Source organism: Sander vitreus, chromosome 24 (genome assembly GCF_031162955.1).
Source record: "Sander vitreus isolate 19-12246 chromosome 24, sanVit1, whole genome shotgun sequence".
Taxonomy (NCBI): Eukaryota; Metazoa; Chordata; class Actinopteri; order Perciformes; family Percidae; genus Sander; species Sander vitreus.
The window spans coordinates 12268232-12288643 of NC_135878.1; the positions used below are offsets into that span (position 1 = coordinate 12268232).

The window sequence follows — 20412 nt, forward strand, 5'->3', positions numbered from 1 at the left end:
CACAAACACAACTCTGTATGTCGCCCTGTGACCGCATAATGTGTAAATAAGAAATTGTTCGTTAACACATTTGCCATTTCAGCTTTATGAGGTCATAAGTCAGATGGTGTGTTTTTATTCTTGTTCTGCTTCCCCAGAGTGATCAAAAACTCAACTAATGCAGCATTTAGTGAACATAATGTATGCTTCTGTTAATGTTTTTTAGTATTCAATCAAAATGTTGCTAGAAATTGCATCTTGTTTTCCAGTTTAAAGCTTATTTAATCCCCTATTTCACTAAAAGCTGCAGGAGCTACACCTGAAGGGGGCAGACCTCACAGTGTTGGACTTATCGGGCTGCAGTTTGCTGTACCATGCTGTTGGTACAGGAAGCAAAGAGATGGTCCGCTATATCCTTGACAATGGTAACTGTAGCATATATGTTGTTATTAAATTAGATTAAGTGAAATTGTAATGTAATTGGAATACATACAGGCTTCTGGACCTGCATGGGAGATGTCAGAGTAAACCATGGTGTTTTATTTGCAATCACATAGTTCAAGTTTCCTTTAGTTTTAAAGCGTCCATATTATGCTCATTTTCAGGTTCATAATCGTATTTTAAGGTTGTACCAGAATAGGTTTACATGGTTTGATTTTCAAAAAACACCATATTTTTGTTGTACTGCACAGCTCTCTCTCACTGCTGCAGATCCTCTTTTCAGCTGGTCTCTGTTTTAGCTACAGAGTGAGACCTCTTTTCTTCTTCTTCTGTACTATCTTTGATTGCACTCGCACATGCTCAGTAGCTCAGATGTAGATCATGTCAGCTAGCTAGCTCCATAGACAGTAAAAGAAAGGCTGTTTCTCCAACTTGGTGAACTTGTGTGTGTTGTAGCAGTGCTTTGCTATTGAGAACGAGGTAGCATGCTAGCGTTAGCATTAGCATGCTAACGCTACGAGCTAACGGTTGTGGTTAGCCAGCGCTGATTTTGAACAGCTCACCCGGAGACTGAAGGCAGGACACATTCAGAAACCGTATCTCACTCAAAACAGCATGGATGGATTATTTTTCAAAGTTTTTATGTGTGTGGAAGCACCAGAGATACAAAAGAACGCCCCAAATCCCAGAAAAAGTGTTTTTTTCATAATATGGGCACTTTAAAATGTGCATTTGGCATTTAAAGTCATGGTTAAATCATAAAAAAAATTGGCAGTACTTACTACTAGTATGGGACAGAATGAGAATTCAGGTCACAGATGTGATATTTGTTTAGATGTACAGATGTGAAGATATCGTGACATTTGGAAAATATAATTGTGAAATTATTGAAAAGGCAATGTACAATCTGTTATACAGTAGCTAGGAATTAACATTTCAACAGCATAATTACAGGTATGGTATATAAAGCACATTCTTTTAGTTAAAGTATTATTTGTTACCCATCTCAGTTGCCACTGTGATAAGAAGAATTAATTCAATTTGTGAAAAAATTTCTACTTTTTTATTTGAGTTCACAGAAAACCTGTGAACATAGACAAATATTTTGATTGACTGTGTAGTGTGTTATTGGTACTCAGAGGGAAATCTGGTCTGTCTCTCTGCAGTAATCTCATTTCATCTGTTTGTTTTCCAGCTCCAAGTGACCTGCTTGATGTCACAGAAAAACTACAGTAAGTACAGTCATGGGTGCCTTTATCACAACCAAACCATTCAACGATTCAATATTAAAGTTGAATTCAACAGACTATAAAGGGATTTAAGATGCTCATTTTCAAGTTTTTGATTTGGTTTTAATCCATTGATGATCCTGTGACCAAAAAAAAAAAAAAAAAAGATGGTAACACCGTGGGTGACACAGTGTGCCTGAGAAAATGTTGTAAAACTCTGAAACTTTGTTCTGTGAGTGTAGCACCAGCTTTGAAGTCGTTTCACTGGGCTCTGGTCTGTCTATATGTGCTGGGCATCCTAAAAAGTGTATCAAATGTGAAAGAGAATAAACATAAGAAACCAAACAAAAGCCATGGGGTGCCTTGATATGGTGGTTGACTCTCAGAAGATAAGAGTTGCTGTTTTCTCATGCTCGCTCTCTCCCTCTCCTCCCTCTGTCTCTGTACTCTGGATCACCAGCGGGGAGACAGTTCTTCATCTAGCTGCATCTCTGTGCCACAGGACAATCTGTCATTATCTGGTAGAAGCAGGAGCCTCATTAATGAAAACAGACCTACAGGTAAGTTCTGTACACGCACGTGTATGTGTGAGTCCAGTATTTACAGTACACCATTTAGTCAGCTGCACTGATTTCACATCAACATTTTAACTGACTTTAAATGCATAATATCACACTTTACTGGAGATCACTATTTTCACTCCCATGCTTAAAAATCTCATTTTAAACCGCTATTTCTAATTTTCCAACGGATTTAGAAAGTTAAAAAAAAAACAAAAAAAAAAACTGACGCATTCCTGTTTTGTCCAGATCAGACCCTGGACAACTTTTGACTGTGTTCTGCTCATTTCACAACAATCTATCGATTAATCAATCAATCAATGTATTTGACACTTCAAATCCTATAAATTACAATTCCAGGTAAACGTATGCCTAATTATGTCAGCTTCTACAATTTATGCATTAAAAACAGTAATATCTAGAAGGGCACTCGGAGAGCGCAGACCTCTGCCAAGGCTTGCCCTATCTTACAATGTTAATGCATTTTGAATCTTCCCAGTTGGGAACTAATTTTTCCGATTATTCCGACACCACATGAATGCAGCACAAACACCCTATCTTGCAATGTTAACAAAAATGACAAATAATTTGTGTATCCGCTCCGTGATTCCAATCTGCTCCAAAATGTAATAGGTTCTTCCTTAGGCCATGCTACACCCTTCCACCAAGTTTCATGAACTTCGAGGCGGTGTCCTCATTTATGGATCTTGGTGGCCTGAGGGTAGAAGCTCCTCCTGAGCCTCTCAGTGCTGGCCTGCTTTATCCGGTACTGTCTTTCCGACCTTAACAGGGAGTGGTGGTTATGATTCTCTTAGCCTTATTCGTGCACTGCATGGTGTAAATATCCTTTAGGCAGGGTAGGGCACCGCTTAATGTATGTTTAGCTGAACAAACCACTCTTTGTAGGGCCTTTGTAGGGACTCCAGCGGCTCAGGTCCGCTGCTTCTTTCAGGTAGGCCTTTTCATTGTTGTTTGTGATCAGGCCCAACACAGCTGTGTCGTAAGCAAACTTGATGATGGTGTTGGATTCGGAAGTGGCTACGCAGTCATGTGTGTACAGGGAGTAAAGCAGAAGACTCGAAACATAGCCCTGGGCTGCTCTGGGGCCTTTCTCATTTCCCAAGTTTGTACCTCTTCGTCTCCTCGATCCTCCGGCTTGTGACCCGGAAATCATACTCACTGCGCCATGTTGAAGGACATCCCATTTCCTAAAATGTTCATCGAGGAGTGAGGATCGAGGATCAAGGAGGCTCCTCGGAGGAGTTATAATCAAGGACACACCGATATATCCTCTGCGGAAGTCTTTTCACCTGTGGCATGTAAACAAAGAGGCGCGAGAGGAGGAAAAAGGGAGAGTGACAATTTCCGCGGCCCTGTGGTTAATCTAACGTTAGGGATCGGGCCTGTTGGATCATACAAATTAACATTCTGATAAACAGCGGGTGGGTGAAATAATACACATTTGACAAGGAAAATATTATTAATGTTCTCTAAAATGTGAACAGAAGAGCTGCTGTCGGACAGACGGCTTCATTTGAAAGTGCGTCTGAGAGACGCTCGAGAAACAGCAGCTTAACTTCATTAGGATTATTTCAGAAGTAAAATGTCTAGTTCTGTTTCCTCTGTCAAGTTTATTACCACAGTTTTGCTGCTTAAATGTCGGACGATATCAGCTACAGTGACATTACTGCCCACATTGGAAGCGTTTACAAGGAGCCTCTCTAATCATTGAAGTAAATTGTTATAGAAAACACTCAAACATTAAAACAATACAACATTAAAAAAAACACTGCAGCCTACAGGGACAGCAGAGGGGCAGGAAAACATCCATGCGGGTCCCTAAATCGGAGAAAATAATTCATTCAGGTGGGTGCAGGGTGGATGATTATGCATTAGCTGATAATGCAGCTAATGCAGTGATGCTGCACGTCATATTTATTGACGTCCCTTTTAATGACCGCTGCAAGGCAGAGATATCTTGTGTTTGTTAATTGCCTGTTGCCTTGACTCCTCTCTCCTCGAGTCTCATCCTCGACTCCTCGGCTCGGATCTCCTGTTGGCGGGACTAAGACGCGAGGAGAGGAATTGAGGAGATGAATTGGGGATGCACAAACCGGGAATTGGGAAAGGGCTCTGGTGTTAAGGATGAGGGTGGAAGAGGTGTGTCTGCCACCCTCACCACCTGGGAAGTCAGGAAGTCAAGGATCCACATGCACAGTGAGGTGTTTAGTCCCAGGTCCTTGAGCTTTGTGATGAGCCTAGAGGGAACTACGGTGTTAAACATTGTAATATTAACAGCAATCTTACATTGCATATTTAAACATTATAAAACCCATTTTTGACTTTGGTGTTTACCACATTTAAATATTCTTCTGTCTAGTCTATTATTGTTCTCATCAAGGACATATCACACTTTCTCCACAGCCTGGCAGTTCAGACTCCATCAATCTACAGGGCTCCCTCCGCATACGTCTCCCCATATCATCCAGATGTGCTTATGAATATATTAATTCTTGGAGTAGCCCCATGGGTGCATGTACGTACTGAAAAACAGTCTGTAAATAAAACATGGATCTGTGACATCTCCAGACGGTCTTCTTCTATACCCACAAAATCTAAAGCCGCAAAGGAGGTAGAACTGAGCTGAGTTGACACGAGCAAGTGGCAACCACCATGGCTGTAGCAATCACTGTAAATCAAGCACTCCCAAATGTATCTTTGTGTATGCTTAAATATGTTTTTAACATCCTTGAGGAACCAGGAGTAGAGCCGCTGCTCCTTTTGAAAGGAGCCAGCTGAGGTGGTTCGGGGATCTGGTAAGGATATCCCCTGGGCGCCTCCCTAGGGAGGTGTTCCAGGCATGTCCAGCTGGGGGGAGGCCTTGGGGAAGACCCAGGAGTAGGTGGAGATATTATATCTCCACAACCCATTCTCACTCCCGACTCGTAAAATACGGACGCTTGGTCATTGGCTGTCAGCGTCGGATATGACACAATAAGCACCCCTCAGCGTGTGTACGGAACGCACCGGGCCGAGCAGCAGCTCCACGGCGCGTGAAGATGACGTAGTATTAAGAGCGGCAATGGTAGCGAGTAGTTTTAAAAGCCGAAATTCCGCATAAGGAGGTTGGTTGGGGTGGTGGATGGGTTAAACAACACAGGATTTGTGTCACCTCCTTGTTGTCCCTGTCAAGGTTGTCTTTGATGATGATGCTGCGTGCCTTATGCAAGCATCGCTTGTCCTTAATGGCCTCAATGGAGGGGAGTGAGGAACCGATGATGTGTTGGGCAGTTTTCACCACCCTCTGCAGTGCTTTCGGTCGTAGGCAGAGCAGCATATTTTTGAACATATAGAACAGACAAACGCAATTGAACAAGAACAACAACCCTCTCCCACCCCCCACCCTCTGTGGTCTCGAGGAAAGAAAAACAAACAAATAAACAAAAAACAAAAACATGAAACAGGAATCACACCTTGCCTAGTCGCTTTCCTCTAATTCTTGTGATGCTGAGGTCATTAGGACTGATACTTGTGCTGCTGCGTTTTTCCATAGGTTTATAGTCGATGTCTTGGCTTTGTTAAAGGGGTGATAGAATGCAAAACCGATTTTACCTTGTCATAGTTGAAAAACGAGAGTTTGGAGGGTAAATACATAGAACCTCAAAATCCCATTGACACCCCTTTCCTCTGCAAATCTCACAATTTGAAACTGCTGCTGAAAACGGGCGAATCTCAACAAAGCTAAAAGTCAACTCCTAGTCTTTGTCACGCCCCAACATTTGCATAGGCTACACCACTGACCTGAGGTCAGCTTAGCCTTCTGAATCTAGCTAGGTCATGCAGATCTCCAGAGGTCCGCTATTTAATTACTAAATTCACTTTTGAGACTTTTTTATGCGAGAAATGAACTATGTAGAGGTCAAATATGGGCCGTTTTATGAAAATTGATGGCTAATTGCAAATTTTGTCTGACTGTGTGTCGCAGTTCAGCAGGAGCTCAGCAGGAGCTCAGCAGGCTAACGTGACAGCGGCCGGTTCTGCCTCGCCGCCCGGCGTGTCCTCCTTCATAGACCCCGGCTCGCTGTGAGCTAGATGGATCTCCGTCACGACCCGATGCCCGCGGCGCTCCATACTCGCGCAAAGTCACCGTTTCTGGGTTACTAGACTACCAAATGCCAAGGCCCTGACGGAGCTCCAGGGCCTGCAGCTAGCCGCGATCTTCACCCATAGGATTGAAGGGACACCAGCAGCTAATGAAACCCCTCAAATTCACAAAAATGCATTAAATTGAAATCGGACACAAGTGTTAGCTTTGTAAGACCTTAGGGTAGCTGTTCTATAAGTGGCGTGACGAAATTCAAACTGTAAATATATTAAAGTTATGCCGAAAGTGTAGCTAGCTAGCTAGCCTCGATCTTTAGCTAGCTACCCATAGGATTGAATGGACACTAGCAGCTAACGAAACCCCTCCTATTCACAAAAATGCATTAAATTGAAATCGGATTAGCTTTGTAAGACCTTATGGTAGCTGTTATATAAGTGGCGTGACGAAATTCAAACTGTAAATATACTATAGTTATGCCGGCAGCCGGCCAGTTCCGCGGAGCCCCCAGCCCCGGTTGTCCAGTAACTCAGAAACGATGACTTTCTCCTGGGTATGGAGCGCAGCAGGGCTGCCGCTGTCTCGTCAGAATGTGTGGACCTCCTGAAATCCAACACGTTTTACCAAGTTTGCAATTAGCCATCAATTTTTGTTAAACGGCCCATATTTGAGCTTTATATAGTTTTTTGATAAAAAAGTCTCATAAGTGAATTTAGTAACGAAACATTGCAGTGTCTGAAATATGAGACCTGCTGTCTCGTCTCCAATGTGTTTGTATGTGGTTCGCTCAAACCAATCAGCGCACAGCTCATCTAAATATTCATGAGCATACCATATTTGGAAGAAAAGCTCTTGTTACAAATAGGGCCATATTCACAGGGTAGTTAAGGGCCTATAAAATAGCATTTGGGCAATTTTTAGCCCAACCAATGTTACATACCCTATTAGGAGACCTTAAGGAACAGTGTGAAATACCCTATATAATCATTCTATCACCCCTTTAATCCTTGCTGTAGAGAGCTCAAGCATAACTATGTCCAGAAAATACGCCAACCACTGTTTTATACAAAGTGAGTGGGGGGGCAGCGCTGAGCTATCATTTTCTTGGTCGCGGTTGATCCAGCTATCCAAATTTTCTTCTGTCTCCCAAGTAGGTGTAATTTAGAGTCATCATTAAGTAACAAAACAATCGGGTCAGTAGGAATACGACATCCTATCACATCAGATATTATTGATGTTGTTTTATTCCAAAACTCGTGTACCTGTTCACACTCCCAGAACATGTGCAAGAAAGTTCCAGTTTGTTCAGGTTGGCAGAACGTGCAATAGGGAGTAGGAATGTCTTTAGAGACGTATCTCTTCTGAGGAGTCCAATATGTCCTATGGCATATGTTGAAGTGGATCTGCTGGTGATTTGGGTTCTTGGAACAGTGGGAAATGTTGTCCCAAACTGTCTCTCAATTAATTACGTTCCTCTCCGGGCTCAGCTCTCGCTCCCATTTCTTTAATATTGGGAGTTCTCCTACAGATACTTGCATCAGTTTAGCATAAATCGTGGACACTAATCCTCTCACCGGAGAATCAACAAGCCATTTAATGATTGGGTGGATCTCAAGACTGTTTCCCCTTGGTACTCCATAACATTTTAGGGCTGATCTTAAGCAAAGATAAAGGAAAAAGGATGTCCTAGGGACCTCAAAGCTAGCTCTCAGGTCTTCAAAACTTAACATACTTTCATCATTGAATGGCTGGTCTAGAGTATAAATACCTCTGTCACTCCACTGGTTATAAACAAAAGGTTTGTTACCAGACATTAAGTGTATGTTGTGCCAAATTGTGGTGTTCAAATGCCACTTATTGGTGTAGCGTAGTTGCTCCTCGACCTGTTTAAAGTTGGTCAATGTGTTGGTGATAATAGGGCCATAGGCTAGCATACACTTTTTGAATACACACCTGTAAAGGCAAGGTCTTGCAGTCTTAGACTTCCAGTGAGGTTTTGCTCTATTTCTCTCCATGGGACTGTAGATGAGGGGTCCATCCACACTCTGAGGGCCCGTAGCTGAAAAGCTCTGTGGTACACTTTAAGGTTGGGGAGGGCCAGGCCTCCCATATTTGTGGTACGTTGCAGGGTAGAGTATTTTAGCCTAGGTTGTTTATTATTCCAAATATACTGCCGAATTACGGTATCAAGTTTCTTCCAGAAATTTATTGGTGGTACTTAAGAAATTCACACAAGGAACTATGTTCATTTTAACGACAGCAATGCTGGACCGTAGCGATGCCGGCAGTGCAGACCAATTTGCCAGATCTCTTTGAACACTACTTAGTATAGTTTCATTGTTGTCCTGGACAACTCGCTGTAGCAATGTGTGAATGGTGATGCCCAAATGTGTAATTTTGCTTTCGGTTGGTATTGTATCACTAATAGCTGATGTCACCTGTCCGTTGTTCAGCAGAAGATGATTAGATTTATTCCAGTTGATTTTATAGCCGGAGATTGAGCCAAATTCGTTAAAGATCTTAAGAATTTTTGGGACAGAGTCCTCAAGGTCAGAGATGTACAGCGAAACGTAATCTGCAAATAACGATATTGAGTTGCTATTGGATTTAATCTGGACATTACATATTTTATTTTGACTTATGGCTTGGGCAAGAGAGATCGCAAATAGCATGGGAGATAGCGGGCATCCCTGTCGCAAGCCCCGTGTGACGGGGAATGGAATGCAGGCCATTGATTGAGACTATGGCCGTGGGATTCGCATATAAAGTACGTACAATGTCAATGAACTATTACTTGCCACAAGTAGTTCCACTCTAGGCGGTCAAAAGCTTTTTCTGCGTCCAGTGATAAAACTGCTGCCGTTTTTGGAAGGGTTTTGGCTTCTTCTATTACATGGAATAATCTGTGTATATTGTCTGCACACTTTGGTATAAACACTGATTGGTCGGGGTGGTCTAGCTTCTAAATAAAGTGTTCTAGGCGTAGTGCCAAGACTTTGGAATGGAGCTTAATATCCGTCCCAATGAGGCTGATGGGCCTGAAGTTTGAGCACTCCGTAGGATCTTTACCCTTTTTGTGTATGACTGAAATTAGTGCAATGTTGGTTTGTTGATGAAAGGTGCCCCTCTCTAAGGCCAAGGTTAAAGTTTGTAAGATGGTAGGTCCTAGTATGTCAAAGTATTGTAGCAGAAGTTCTGATGGAATTCCGTCCAACCCCAGTGTTTTCCCTTTCTTAGCTGTTTTTAACGCTGATTTAAGTTCCTCTAACGTTATAGGTTGACCCAGTTGTTCTGCCTCCTCTGGGTCAAGAAGAGGCAGGTTTAGCTCTTTCAGGAACTTTTGGCACTGTGTCAGATCCGGATTGCAGGGGGATTCATACAACTTTGAATAAAAGGATTGGAAAGTGGCGGTGATATCTTTAGGATTCGTCTGTGCGGATGCTGTTGATAGCTGCTCTGGATTCGCTTTGTTTTAATTTCAGAGCAAGCAATTTGCTTGGTTTGCAACCATTAAAATAGTAATTTTGCCTCACTCTGTGCATTATGAATTCAGCTCTCCTTCTTAGCAAATCATTTAGCTCTGCTCGATTTGTGACTAAAATAGTATGTGTCGATTTCGAAAAACATGTCTTTAGAGACTGTTCTAACGATTTACAACATTCTTCCAACTCTGCAATCCTTGCCTCTCTCTTTTTCTTCAAATTGACCGCAAAGGAAGATGTGAAATCTTTAATAAATCCTTTAGTGGCTTGCCAAATGTATGCCGGGTCCAAAACTGAGTCAATTTTGATTGATATAAACTCTGCCAGCTTGGCTCTAAACTCTGTATAAAAAGCTGTGTTTTGGAGAAGGGAATTGTTAAATTGCCATCTCCTAGACCTTTCTCCTAACATATCACAACAGAATGTGGTTATTAGCGCATTGTGATCGGATAGAATTGCTGGTTCTATTGCTGTCGTGTGGAACATTGCCTTAAGCTCACTGGAGCACAAAATATAATCAATGAATGGGTGAGGTGACGTGTGGAAAAGAAGGTGTAATCCTTGCTAGTAGGGTTGTGCATCATCCATATGTCTGTAAGATGGTGGGATTCCACAACTGCTTTTAACATGTCCGATATGAGTTTTTGGGCTTTCATGTGATTGACCCCTGATCTATCCTGGTTTAAATCTAGTACTGCATTCATGTTTCCCCCTATAATTAGTGAATATTCATTGAGAGAGAGCAATTCATTGGTTAGGCGTGGGAAGAAACTTTCCTCATATGTAGCCGGTGCATATACCGAGACAAAGGCTATTTTCCTACTCTTTATCGTGGTAGTATATAAGATATCCTGCCTGAAGAGTCTTTACTGCTTTTGTCTACGGTAAGTGTGGATTTCCGCGACAGCAACACGATGGAGCCCTTGGTTTTGGTGTCGTCACCAGATGAGGCAGCAACCTTAAAGTATTTATTTTGTAGACGATTTACATCTCTTTCACGTAAGTGTGACTCTTGTATAAGTGCCACGTCTATGTTTTTCCTTCTTAAATAATCCAGGAATTTAGCTTGTTTGATCGGCCCGTTTAGCCCCCATGATGTTAACTGAAAGGATTGAAAGCTCAGCCATCTTCAAAATTGAAACGCATACGTGTCTCGAGTACCCTACCAGATTTTGCTGACAAATCTGTAGCAAAGGTTGAACTGTTAGCTCTGAGCAAGGTGTGACAAAAACATAAAAAAGTAAAATAAATTCCTTAACCCTCTGAGACCGCAGACCCCCTCCCTATTTGTAAGATGTGTGACCACATCAAACGCAGTTTGCGCAAAACTCCAGCTCAAAACTACACCTCCTGTCTTAAGTCACAGGTTAATTGAAACAGGTCTAGTGAATTCTTATGTTAAACATGAACAATATTATAAACACCTTCAAACAATTTCTGGACTAAGCTGTGTGAAAAACAGACCAATCTAGTTGGAACAATAAGCAGACTATGAGCTGAACAGAACGTATCCCTCATGTTCTTTCCGTGTAGCTTAATTGTTAACAAACGTAAACTGTAAACTGACCAGCCAGTATTTATCATGTATTTTCAGTCTGGTTAAGTGTCCCTTTAAAGCTCGGCTCTGAAACTTACGTACAGTATCCTTAGGATTACCAGCCAGTATTTGTTATGTATTTTCAGTCTGGTTAAGTGTCCCTTTAAAGCTTAGTTACGAAACTTGCATAGCACATCCTCAGGATTTATCATGTTCCGTTTTTCAGCCCGATTAAGTGTCATCAAAAATATAGATTGTTGACTGCGTAGCCAGCATTCATTAATTCCTTACAGTCTGGTTAGGTGTCCCTCCAACGGTTGGTTTCAAAACTTACACACAGTGTCCTCCAGTCAAACTCGGTACAGTGGCCCAAATACCGTTAGTCCACAGGTGCCGAGTCCTCCAGTCGCGGCCCCCGGCATTGAATCAAAGTCCCACGGTCGCTCTTTGGTTCCTTGCGGCGCGGGATGGTCCGTGCGTCCTCTTGGAGTAGACTTGGAGAAGTCTTAAGACCATCACATATACCTCATTGTTGCTTGTGAAAGGTGCTTCAGGAATATGGGATGCTGGGGCCATTGTTATGAGATATATCGTCCTAATATAACTGGAGGCCAGTAAAGGCCAGTAAAGGCCCAGCTCCATTGGTTTCACAACACGGCCGTTGTGATTGCTGCTTTTTAAAATCAGTAGCTTTAGAGTTGTTTAAGTAAAGTTTGTTTTCAGGTGAAATCTATCATTGTGGTTGTCTCTTAGTATTTATGTTGTCACGTCATAATCCAGTGGTTAGTTTCTATTGGCCGTTGGGGTGGGGTAGGTGTGGCCTACCTACATCAGAGAGTCTGCGGAAGTGAAGCAGACTCGAGGACACATGTTGCGGTGGATCAGCTCAGTGAGAGACTGCTGAAGAGTATTGTTTTCTGACTTGTCGTGCAGTTTCCACAGAGTTTCTATTACTGTTATGTCCGCGTTTTGAATGTCAAACAAATAAACTATCAACTGAGTGTCAACGCTGAAGCTGCGCCGACTGATGAGTGAAGTGGAGTGGGATGGCCAGTGTCGAAGCTGAGGACACGCCGAGCCGCCGAACGCCAGGTGGCTTTGGTGGTTAGCGTAAATTATTTTTAAATGCATGAGTAAGACCAAACTGTTATAATCCTAGACGTAATGACAGTAGTGAAGTTTCCCCAGGGTTGGTTATGCTGTGACAATGAGCACTATATTGCCAAAAGTCAGTGGACACCCCTTCTAATTGAGTTCAGGCATTTAGCTACACCCATTGCTAACAAGTGCATTAAATTCAGTATCGGGGTTAGGGTTAGGGGGTTACATCGTCATAGACAAACATTTAGAATTTAGAATTGGTCGTTAAGAGCTCAGCGACTTTAAATGTGACACTATCAAAGGATCCCACCGAAGTGGTAGACCATGCAAACTAAAGCATTCAGTATACTCGCCATTCCCGACCTGTCGCGCGACAGTGTGACGTCATGGGAGCGTCATAACTATTTATACTCGCGCGTGGTGGTCGCAACACTAGTTGCAGTCTTCTCCTGAGCAACTGAGGAAAGGCTTCCGACTTCGCTATTTCCACGGAAGAGAAGAAGAAGAAAAAGGTAAACGATGGCAGAACTGGCAGCAGCATTGACATCAATGTCAACAGTGGCTAAGATGATATTGGAGTCAATGGATGAGGAAGAACAGCTGCTTTTGAGCCTGCTTGCAAAGAAACAAAAAAAAGAAGGTGGAATGTTCGTTCTTTGAATAATGCCAGACCTAAATATGGTGAGTTCAATATCCTCGTGAAACAAATGAGGATGATAGACGAAGAGAAGCACTTTGAATACTTCAGAATGTCTGCACAACGATTCGATGACCTACTTCGTCGGATCAAGCCTTTCATTCACCATAAAAGAACTCATCTTAACCCAGTAAGTTTACAAGAGAGGCTTGCAGTCTGAGAGTCCTGGCATCCGGTTGCCCTTGAATTCGTCCATGCTTCCTGTTTCCGTTTTGTCGTGTGGTCGCGCACTTTAAATCCTGGCACGCCAGAGAGATCTATGTCATTTTGACATCACATTGTCGCACGACAGGTCGGGATACGGCGATTGTAAAGATGCCTTTACAGAGCTGCGTCTGGCAGCACACAAACTGCGTCGGGAGCTTCATGAAATGAGTTTCCATGGCTGAGCAGCTGCACGCAAGCCTCACATAATAACCATGCCAATGCCAAGTGTTAGCTGGAGGGGTGTAAAGCATTCAGCAACTTGACTCTGGAGCAGTGAAAACATGTCTTTTGGAGTGATGAATAATGCTTCACTATCTGGCAGTCTGATGGACGTCGTTTGGTGGATGCCAGGAGCACGTTAACTACCTGAATGCATAGGTCTTGGCCTGTTTTTCAGGGTTTGGCCTAGGAAACCAAAGTCCATAACAACATGGTTGTGGAGGAACTCATGATGTGGAGGAACTCGATTGGCCTGCACAGACTCCTGGCCTCAACCCCATAGAACACCTTTGGGATTAGAACATTGATTGCGAGCCAGGCCTTCTAGTCAAACATCAGTGCCCGACCTCATAAATGCTCTTTTGGCTGAATAGGCACAAATTCCCACAGACATACACCAAAATCTTGTGGAAAGCCTTCCCAGAAGAGTGGGGGTTGTTGAAGCTACAAAGGGGGGGGGGGGTCCTTAAACATATTAATGCACGTTTTAGAATGAGATGTCCAACAAGCTCATAAAGCTGTGATGGTCCGTGTGTGTGTGTCTGTGTATGTCGTGTCGTGTCTGCCTCAAATACGGATCTTGTTTCATTTTTGTTCAGTTTTCCATTGAGGTTTCAACAGTTTAGAAAAAGCTCCTAACTGGCTGGACTCAGCAATGACCTAGATACAGAGAGAGGGAGAGAGAGGAAAGAATGTAGAGAGAGAGAGACAGTGTGAGAGAGAGTGTGAAAGAGAGACAGACAGCAAGAGAGTGCAATGAAGGGGAAAAGAGACAAATGACTTGAGAAAATACGACTACTCAATAAGACTTGAGACTATGATTTTGACATCTTCATAAAGTACTCTGTTTTATCTCTACATCTCTCTGCACTCACCACTTAGTCTCTCTCTCTCACTCACTCACTCTCTCACTCACTGGGAATGTTTCTAAATCTGGTAGAACCCCAAAGACAAATACACACACACACACACACACACACACACACACACACACACACACACACACACACACACACACACACACACACACACTAGACTCAACTAATTAGAGTCTGTTCAAAACTCTGGAAGTGATTCAGCATAATGGCCCCTTACCCCTAAACAACCACTTACAATATGTGTTTGTGTGTGTGTGGGTGTCCTCTCAAGGACACATGTTGTTTATTTCATTTCAAATTCAGTTGTTTCTCATTATCTCATTTTTATTAGTTGGAGACAATGCCACTTTAACAACAGCACTTTTCAGTTATAGAGAAATTCAGCTGGCCTGTAAACTCTATCACACACGTTTTAGACACAGCAACTGGAGCTAATGAAACATACAATCTCTCCCAGCACAGAGGAGAGGAGATGCTGTTCATTGTGACAAGTGGGAATAAGACAAATAAGACAAAAGCCTGTTTTATTTTTAACAAGACCCAAAGTCTAAATCCCATTGTGCATCACAGCTTGCATTGTAAAAGTGCAAAATTACAAGTATGTTGTTGTATTGTGTCTGTTGTTAGTCTTCCAGTACCAGAGGTCTGACTGTGTTAAGGGTGAAGGTGGCACAACAGACTCTTTTGTGGTTTGTGCCAACACACCTCCAACACTTCATTGAGGTAAACAACTTATTTTGCTGTGGAAAAAGACTTGCACCGTTCCAGCATGGCTTGAATGTTCTTGGTTGTTTCAGGCTAAGCTGTGTGTATCCCCAACCAAATCGATCAACGGCATAACGGTGCTGGCCTCAAAGGAGCGTCCCTGTTTTTTTAGATGTAGGTAGACTGCTGAGTCTTGTCTGAGGAGTTGTCCTTTGTTGGGCTCTGCAGTGAGATACACATATACACATACAGTGTACAGATACAGATATATAGCAGTGCTAGTCAAGCCTGTCTTTTGTGTTTTGTTCTGGTCCACATCATACCTCATGTCCTCTCGCAATTCACCTTGGTACTGCTTCAGCTAAAATCAACAGTTACTTTTTTGTTTTGTTTGATTTACATGTAGATGTAGCAATGTGTTCTGTCCAGTTGATTTTGTGTTATGCTGAGTTTTGAAACAATTACATTTTCAAAGATGCAGACATTGAATGCATTTCTTTGTCAAAGAAATGAAAATGTTTCCACAGTTTTGTCCAGATACGCAGCTGTTGTCCTGACTGATTTTGAAAAAGTGAGCACAGTACTGAGAAATCCATGTAACAAATCTGTAAGTAAGTGACTATGAACTAAACAATTAATGTGACAATGTGAACACAGCCACTGTGGTAAATTACCATAGTAAAATCACCATAATACACTCTGAGCTGTGATAGACGGACACAGAAAGGTCAGGGGGATTTCATGCCAACCTGGCCTCTCGCTGCTGAGTTAGCTCAACGTGGACTGTAAATGTAAAGGTGGAATAGCAAAAACAAAAAGGACAAAACAGTCAAAATAAGAGAAATATTCTCTAGCTGTTTTTATTTCTGTAATTCTTCTTCTTTGTCTCTTTTCATCAGGGTGAGACTCCTAAGAACAGGGCTGAGAAGGCTAAGGACTCTGAACTGGCGGCCTATCTGGAGAACAGACAGCACTACCAGATGATACAGAGAGAGGACCAGGAAACGGCTGTCTGAAACTGTCAAACTCTTTACGAGCGAGGACGTGGATGAAGACACTGCTGTCTTCTTCCTCCTCCTCATGAGACTTACAGCAGCTCAGTGAGGCCTGTGTGACAGAAAGACCGGTACACACGTTCCAATTTGTGCTTGCAAGGAATGACTCAGAGTCAGCAGATTGCAGACAGAGTGAAGCTGTGTCGAATCTGATCGCAACATGCATTTAGTAATTATTATGGCAGTGACTATAATGATGGTGTAATGATGGAACAATGATGGTAATGATAGTTACACTGGGGCTTGAAGCTTATGTTAATAAGGGTGAAGAAAAACAGTAAAATTATAAGATGTACAGTACAAGAAGTCATTCTTTTTGTATTTTGAGTAGCTCAGTAATAAAACGTGTTTGTGAAGTCAAGAAAATAGAAACGGCGTTAAAATGATCAGGATCTTGTTTCTGACTTTGAATAATAATTTGGGGGAGTCAATTTGGACGGACTTGTTCTTAAAACTCTTTTTATATCAAACTAATTCAAAGGACTCTAACCTAAAATTGATCGTTCAGCAAAAATATTAATGATAATGCAATGTCTTGCAGGACCAGATTGTCTCTCTTGGTGTCAGGAAGTACATTGAGTCTGCAGATTCTAATGCTAATATTATGGTTGGAAAAACTCAGGAAATAGTAGTTTATTTCATACAACCATGGAGTAACAATCTAACAAGACTTTAACTGCAAAGCCCAGTTAAAGTGGCTACCTTTTAGAGGCTGCAAAGTGCATTACGCACCAACACGTAAGATGTTAAGATTTTGCTTGGGTGAGATTATGAAATATCGTTGTAATATTGTGTGCAGTGTTGACATTTTAGCCTGAACAGTGTTCATTGAACACCCAACAAGGAAAAACTCTGGGGAGAAATGTTGGCTTAGCGGTGAAAGAAACAAAAAAAGAAAGGTCCGGCGGGTCAAACCCATTGTGAACCCTGAATATCCACAGCTAAATTTCATCATATTCAGACCATTAGCTTTTATGTGTTTTAAATATTTGAGGATTGTGAAATTACAAAGGATTTATGAATATCAATATCAGGGTTAATGTCAATCTACCGTAGTAGTTGTCAAGAGATTGTGTTTGGACCAAAGTGCTAGACTGACCAACCGAGCTACTGATCATCCCTCAGCCCCAACTAATGACACCCTCGTTTATTAATTGGAATAAAGCTCTGTTATTATTTTACTGTGCATACATGCCATCATCCGTTACGTTGTGAACCTGCTTTGGTTGGTTTTACCTCACCCATACAACTTTATCAATATATTGTACATACTGTATTTTGTTGACTTATAGCAACAGATTCTTGAGATAATTATTTATATGTTGAAAAATAATCAAAAGTGACATTTCTCTGGTGCCTGTGCTTAAGGATTGGATGTCTAAGGTGAATTCATGGGCTAAGATGATTTTACACCCCATTGTAACTTGTTCTTTTCTTTTTGTGACTGAGGGTCACTACAGGGGGTTTCTACAGAGAACATTGATTTCAAATGAGATCAAGTAAGTGTGTGTGTGTGTGTGTTTACTTTAGATTAAAACAAGAAAATGAAATGTTCATATTTTTTTCAGATTGTTTTAGTAAAATCTTGTCTTAAATCATGTATGATTATTATAGTTTGTTGTGCCAAACCGTAAAGCTTGTTTACATTGAAAGATACAGTACACACGAATCATTGGGTTTTGAAACTGTAATGTGAACTGTGTTTAGATTTTAGGGGTCATTTTTGGACGCTACAGAAAAATCCAATATTAAACTCAAACCTCCCTATTCAATTTCTGATTAATTAAATCAGCTGAAACTTTAAAGCTGTAAGAGTTTTTAAAGGCACGGCCTCCAATCCAGATGTAAACAAAAGTGTAGCCCCAACAAAAGAACCGATTGAAACTGCTGTCAGTCTCAAATTGATTGGCATGTCTTTCAATAGTCAGACTAACAAAAGACAATGACTAAATGTAAGTAAAACTTTTTTGTAGATCACTGAGTACATCCACAGGCATGTCTGATATGATTAGAGTAGTCTATATCCACGATGTTCTACTTCCGGGATTGCTCTGTGCCGCAGGCAATTCCGCCGATGTCCGTTTCCTTTCGCTTTCTTTGTGTTGGAATTTTAAACTCCGCTGGATTTTTTGAGGACTATGGTTAACTGCAGGGGTGTCGGAGTGGGGGTGGAAATGGAACTGAGTACCCAGGGCCCTCCATGTGAGGAGGGCCCAAAAAGATGCTAGAATGAATAGCTGTGGATGCGGGGAGGGCCCCATACAGAATGCCTTTCTACAGGGCCCAGAATTGTGTCCTACGCCCCTGATTAACTGCTCCTCAGATCTCAGCAGGGTAAATCGAGACAGCTAGCTAGACTATCTGTCCAATCTGAGTTTTCTCTCGCACGACTAAAGCAACTTTTAAACGTACACGTTACACCAAAAGAAGTTCCTTCCCGAGGCTATTTTGCAGCGGCTCCGTGCGGAGCTTAGCGCCTCCCGTGATGATTGTGATTGGTTTAAAGAAATGCCAATAAACCAGAGTGTGTTTTTATCCCATCCCAGAATGCTGGGTGGACTAGCCAGACCCTCTTCCGCAGCGCTGTGGAGGATGGTCTGGCAAAGCAAACTATGATCGAGTATCAAGGTTATGCGTTTACCCCTGTGTAAACATCATATTCTGTTTTCAGAAACCTGGATGAATCATAATCGTCACTCGAAAGTGACACCAGTAGTAGAAGATAACTTTTATTGTCACTGCCATCTTTCATTGCTGCTGATCAGCTGACGAAGCGACCGTCCTCACCTGTTCAGTTAACTTCCGTCCGTACAGAACTGCAGAGTCGCGAGAACTCAAAGACACACCTGGATCTACACAGTGTGCTGAATAGTGTGGATACCAACAAAACAGACAAATTCCGGCCTTAAGTAGAAAGAGATGAAAAAAAAACCCAGTGGAAACAAGTACAGAATAATACAAACGCAAAAACCCGATGAACCCTCACTATCAGAAACCTGGATCTTGCCAGAATTGTGTCTACATAGAGACAAAGAACCAGGTTTCTCATGTTTTGTGTGGCCATCATGTTCTACATATGTTTAAAACCAGTATAATAACCAAAACTAGGATAATAATGCATGTGTAAACATAGTCACCACTTCATTAAATGACAGTGTTTTCATGTGTGAAGATTTTTCACATACAAAGCCAACAAAGCCAACAAAGCATCTCTCTGATTTTGTAAGTCTTTAATTCAGGAAACCTGCATGCACGTTGCAGGTTTCACTGTCTTCCTGCTTGTAATGGCAGATCACTTATTCTCTTTTGTTAATAATGATATTTTCGTTAACAGATACGTTTTCCATAAATGTCTTTTTTTTTTTTTTTTGCATTGTCACATGACTTTCAGCCAATTTTGATGACATGACTTACTTTGACTTAACTTTACCAAAGAGAACATCTCATTACTAAACAAAAATCCAGTTCAGTCCCAGCGTATGGTCATTCCACACGTTGTGCAGCGGGGCGACCAGAATACACAGAGATTTGAACTAGGAGCTGGATGTTCAGACCTATGCGCTGTATTTGGAGCCAACTCCTAGATTCTAAGATGCTGCTTTGATAAAAAAAATCTATTACCCATTTTCTTCTGAATTTTAGCATTTGAAATGTGTTGGTGTCTTTAGATTAGCTTTGCAAACAGGAAACTCTTGCATGTACTGCATCGCAGTGATGCATATAACTTTTTATTTTATTTACATCTGTGGCCAATCTAGTCTTTATTCTGTCACGTTTATGACAATGTTTCTTTGGTAAACACATTGGTGTGAAGTAGTTCAATTATTGCGTTTGTTGATTTGTTTGTAAGTTCTTTGATATTTGTATAATTTGTTTTTGAGATAAATATGAAGATAATAAAAGAAGGCAGTTAATATGAGAACGACTCAATGATGCTTTTTCCTTGTTTTTATAGATATGGGATTACACAGTAGCAAAGAGAATTTAGCATTTATTATTTCAGTTCCTTCCTGCAAACGCATTACCACGTTTCTACAAAGCTAGTTCAGATCACAAAGCTCCTTCTGAGATTCAAATGGTCACACTTGTTCGTTCATGTAAATATCACCACATTCTGTACCGTACAACCTGAAACAATGGACAAATGTCCTGCAGCTTTCCTTTTTAAATGTATTTTGTTAAATCAGTCACTGTGAAACTGTTATGGAGATGTGTTGGTT

At 41.6% G+C, this 20412-nt stretch overlaps 1 protein-coding gene across 9 annotated transcripts in view; it reads left to right on the forward strand.

Annotated features, from left to right (window-relative positions):
- LOC144512787 (diacylglycerol kinase zeta-like) overlaps positions 1-20114 on the forward strand; it is a 126108-nt gene extending 105994 nt beyond the window's left edge. For all 9 annotated transcript variants that reach the window (XM_078243718.1, XM_078243720.1, XM_078243715.1 and 6 more), the window contains 4 exons: positions 284-404; positions 1616-1652; positions 2110-2209; positions 16037-20114. In XM_078243718.1, coding sequence (XP_078099844.1) covers positions 284-404; positions 1616-1652; positions 2110-2209; positions 16037-16153 — 375 coding nt within the window. In that variant the 3' untranslated portion in view covers positions 16154-20114. The remainder of the gene's footprint in view (positions 1-283; positions 405-1615; positions 1653-2109; positions 2210-16036) is intronic.
- Positions 20115-20412: the final 298 nt, after the last annotated feature.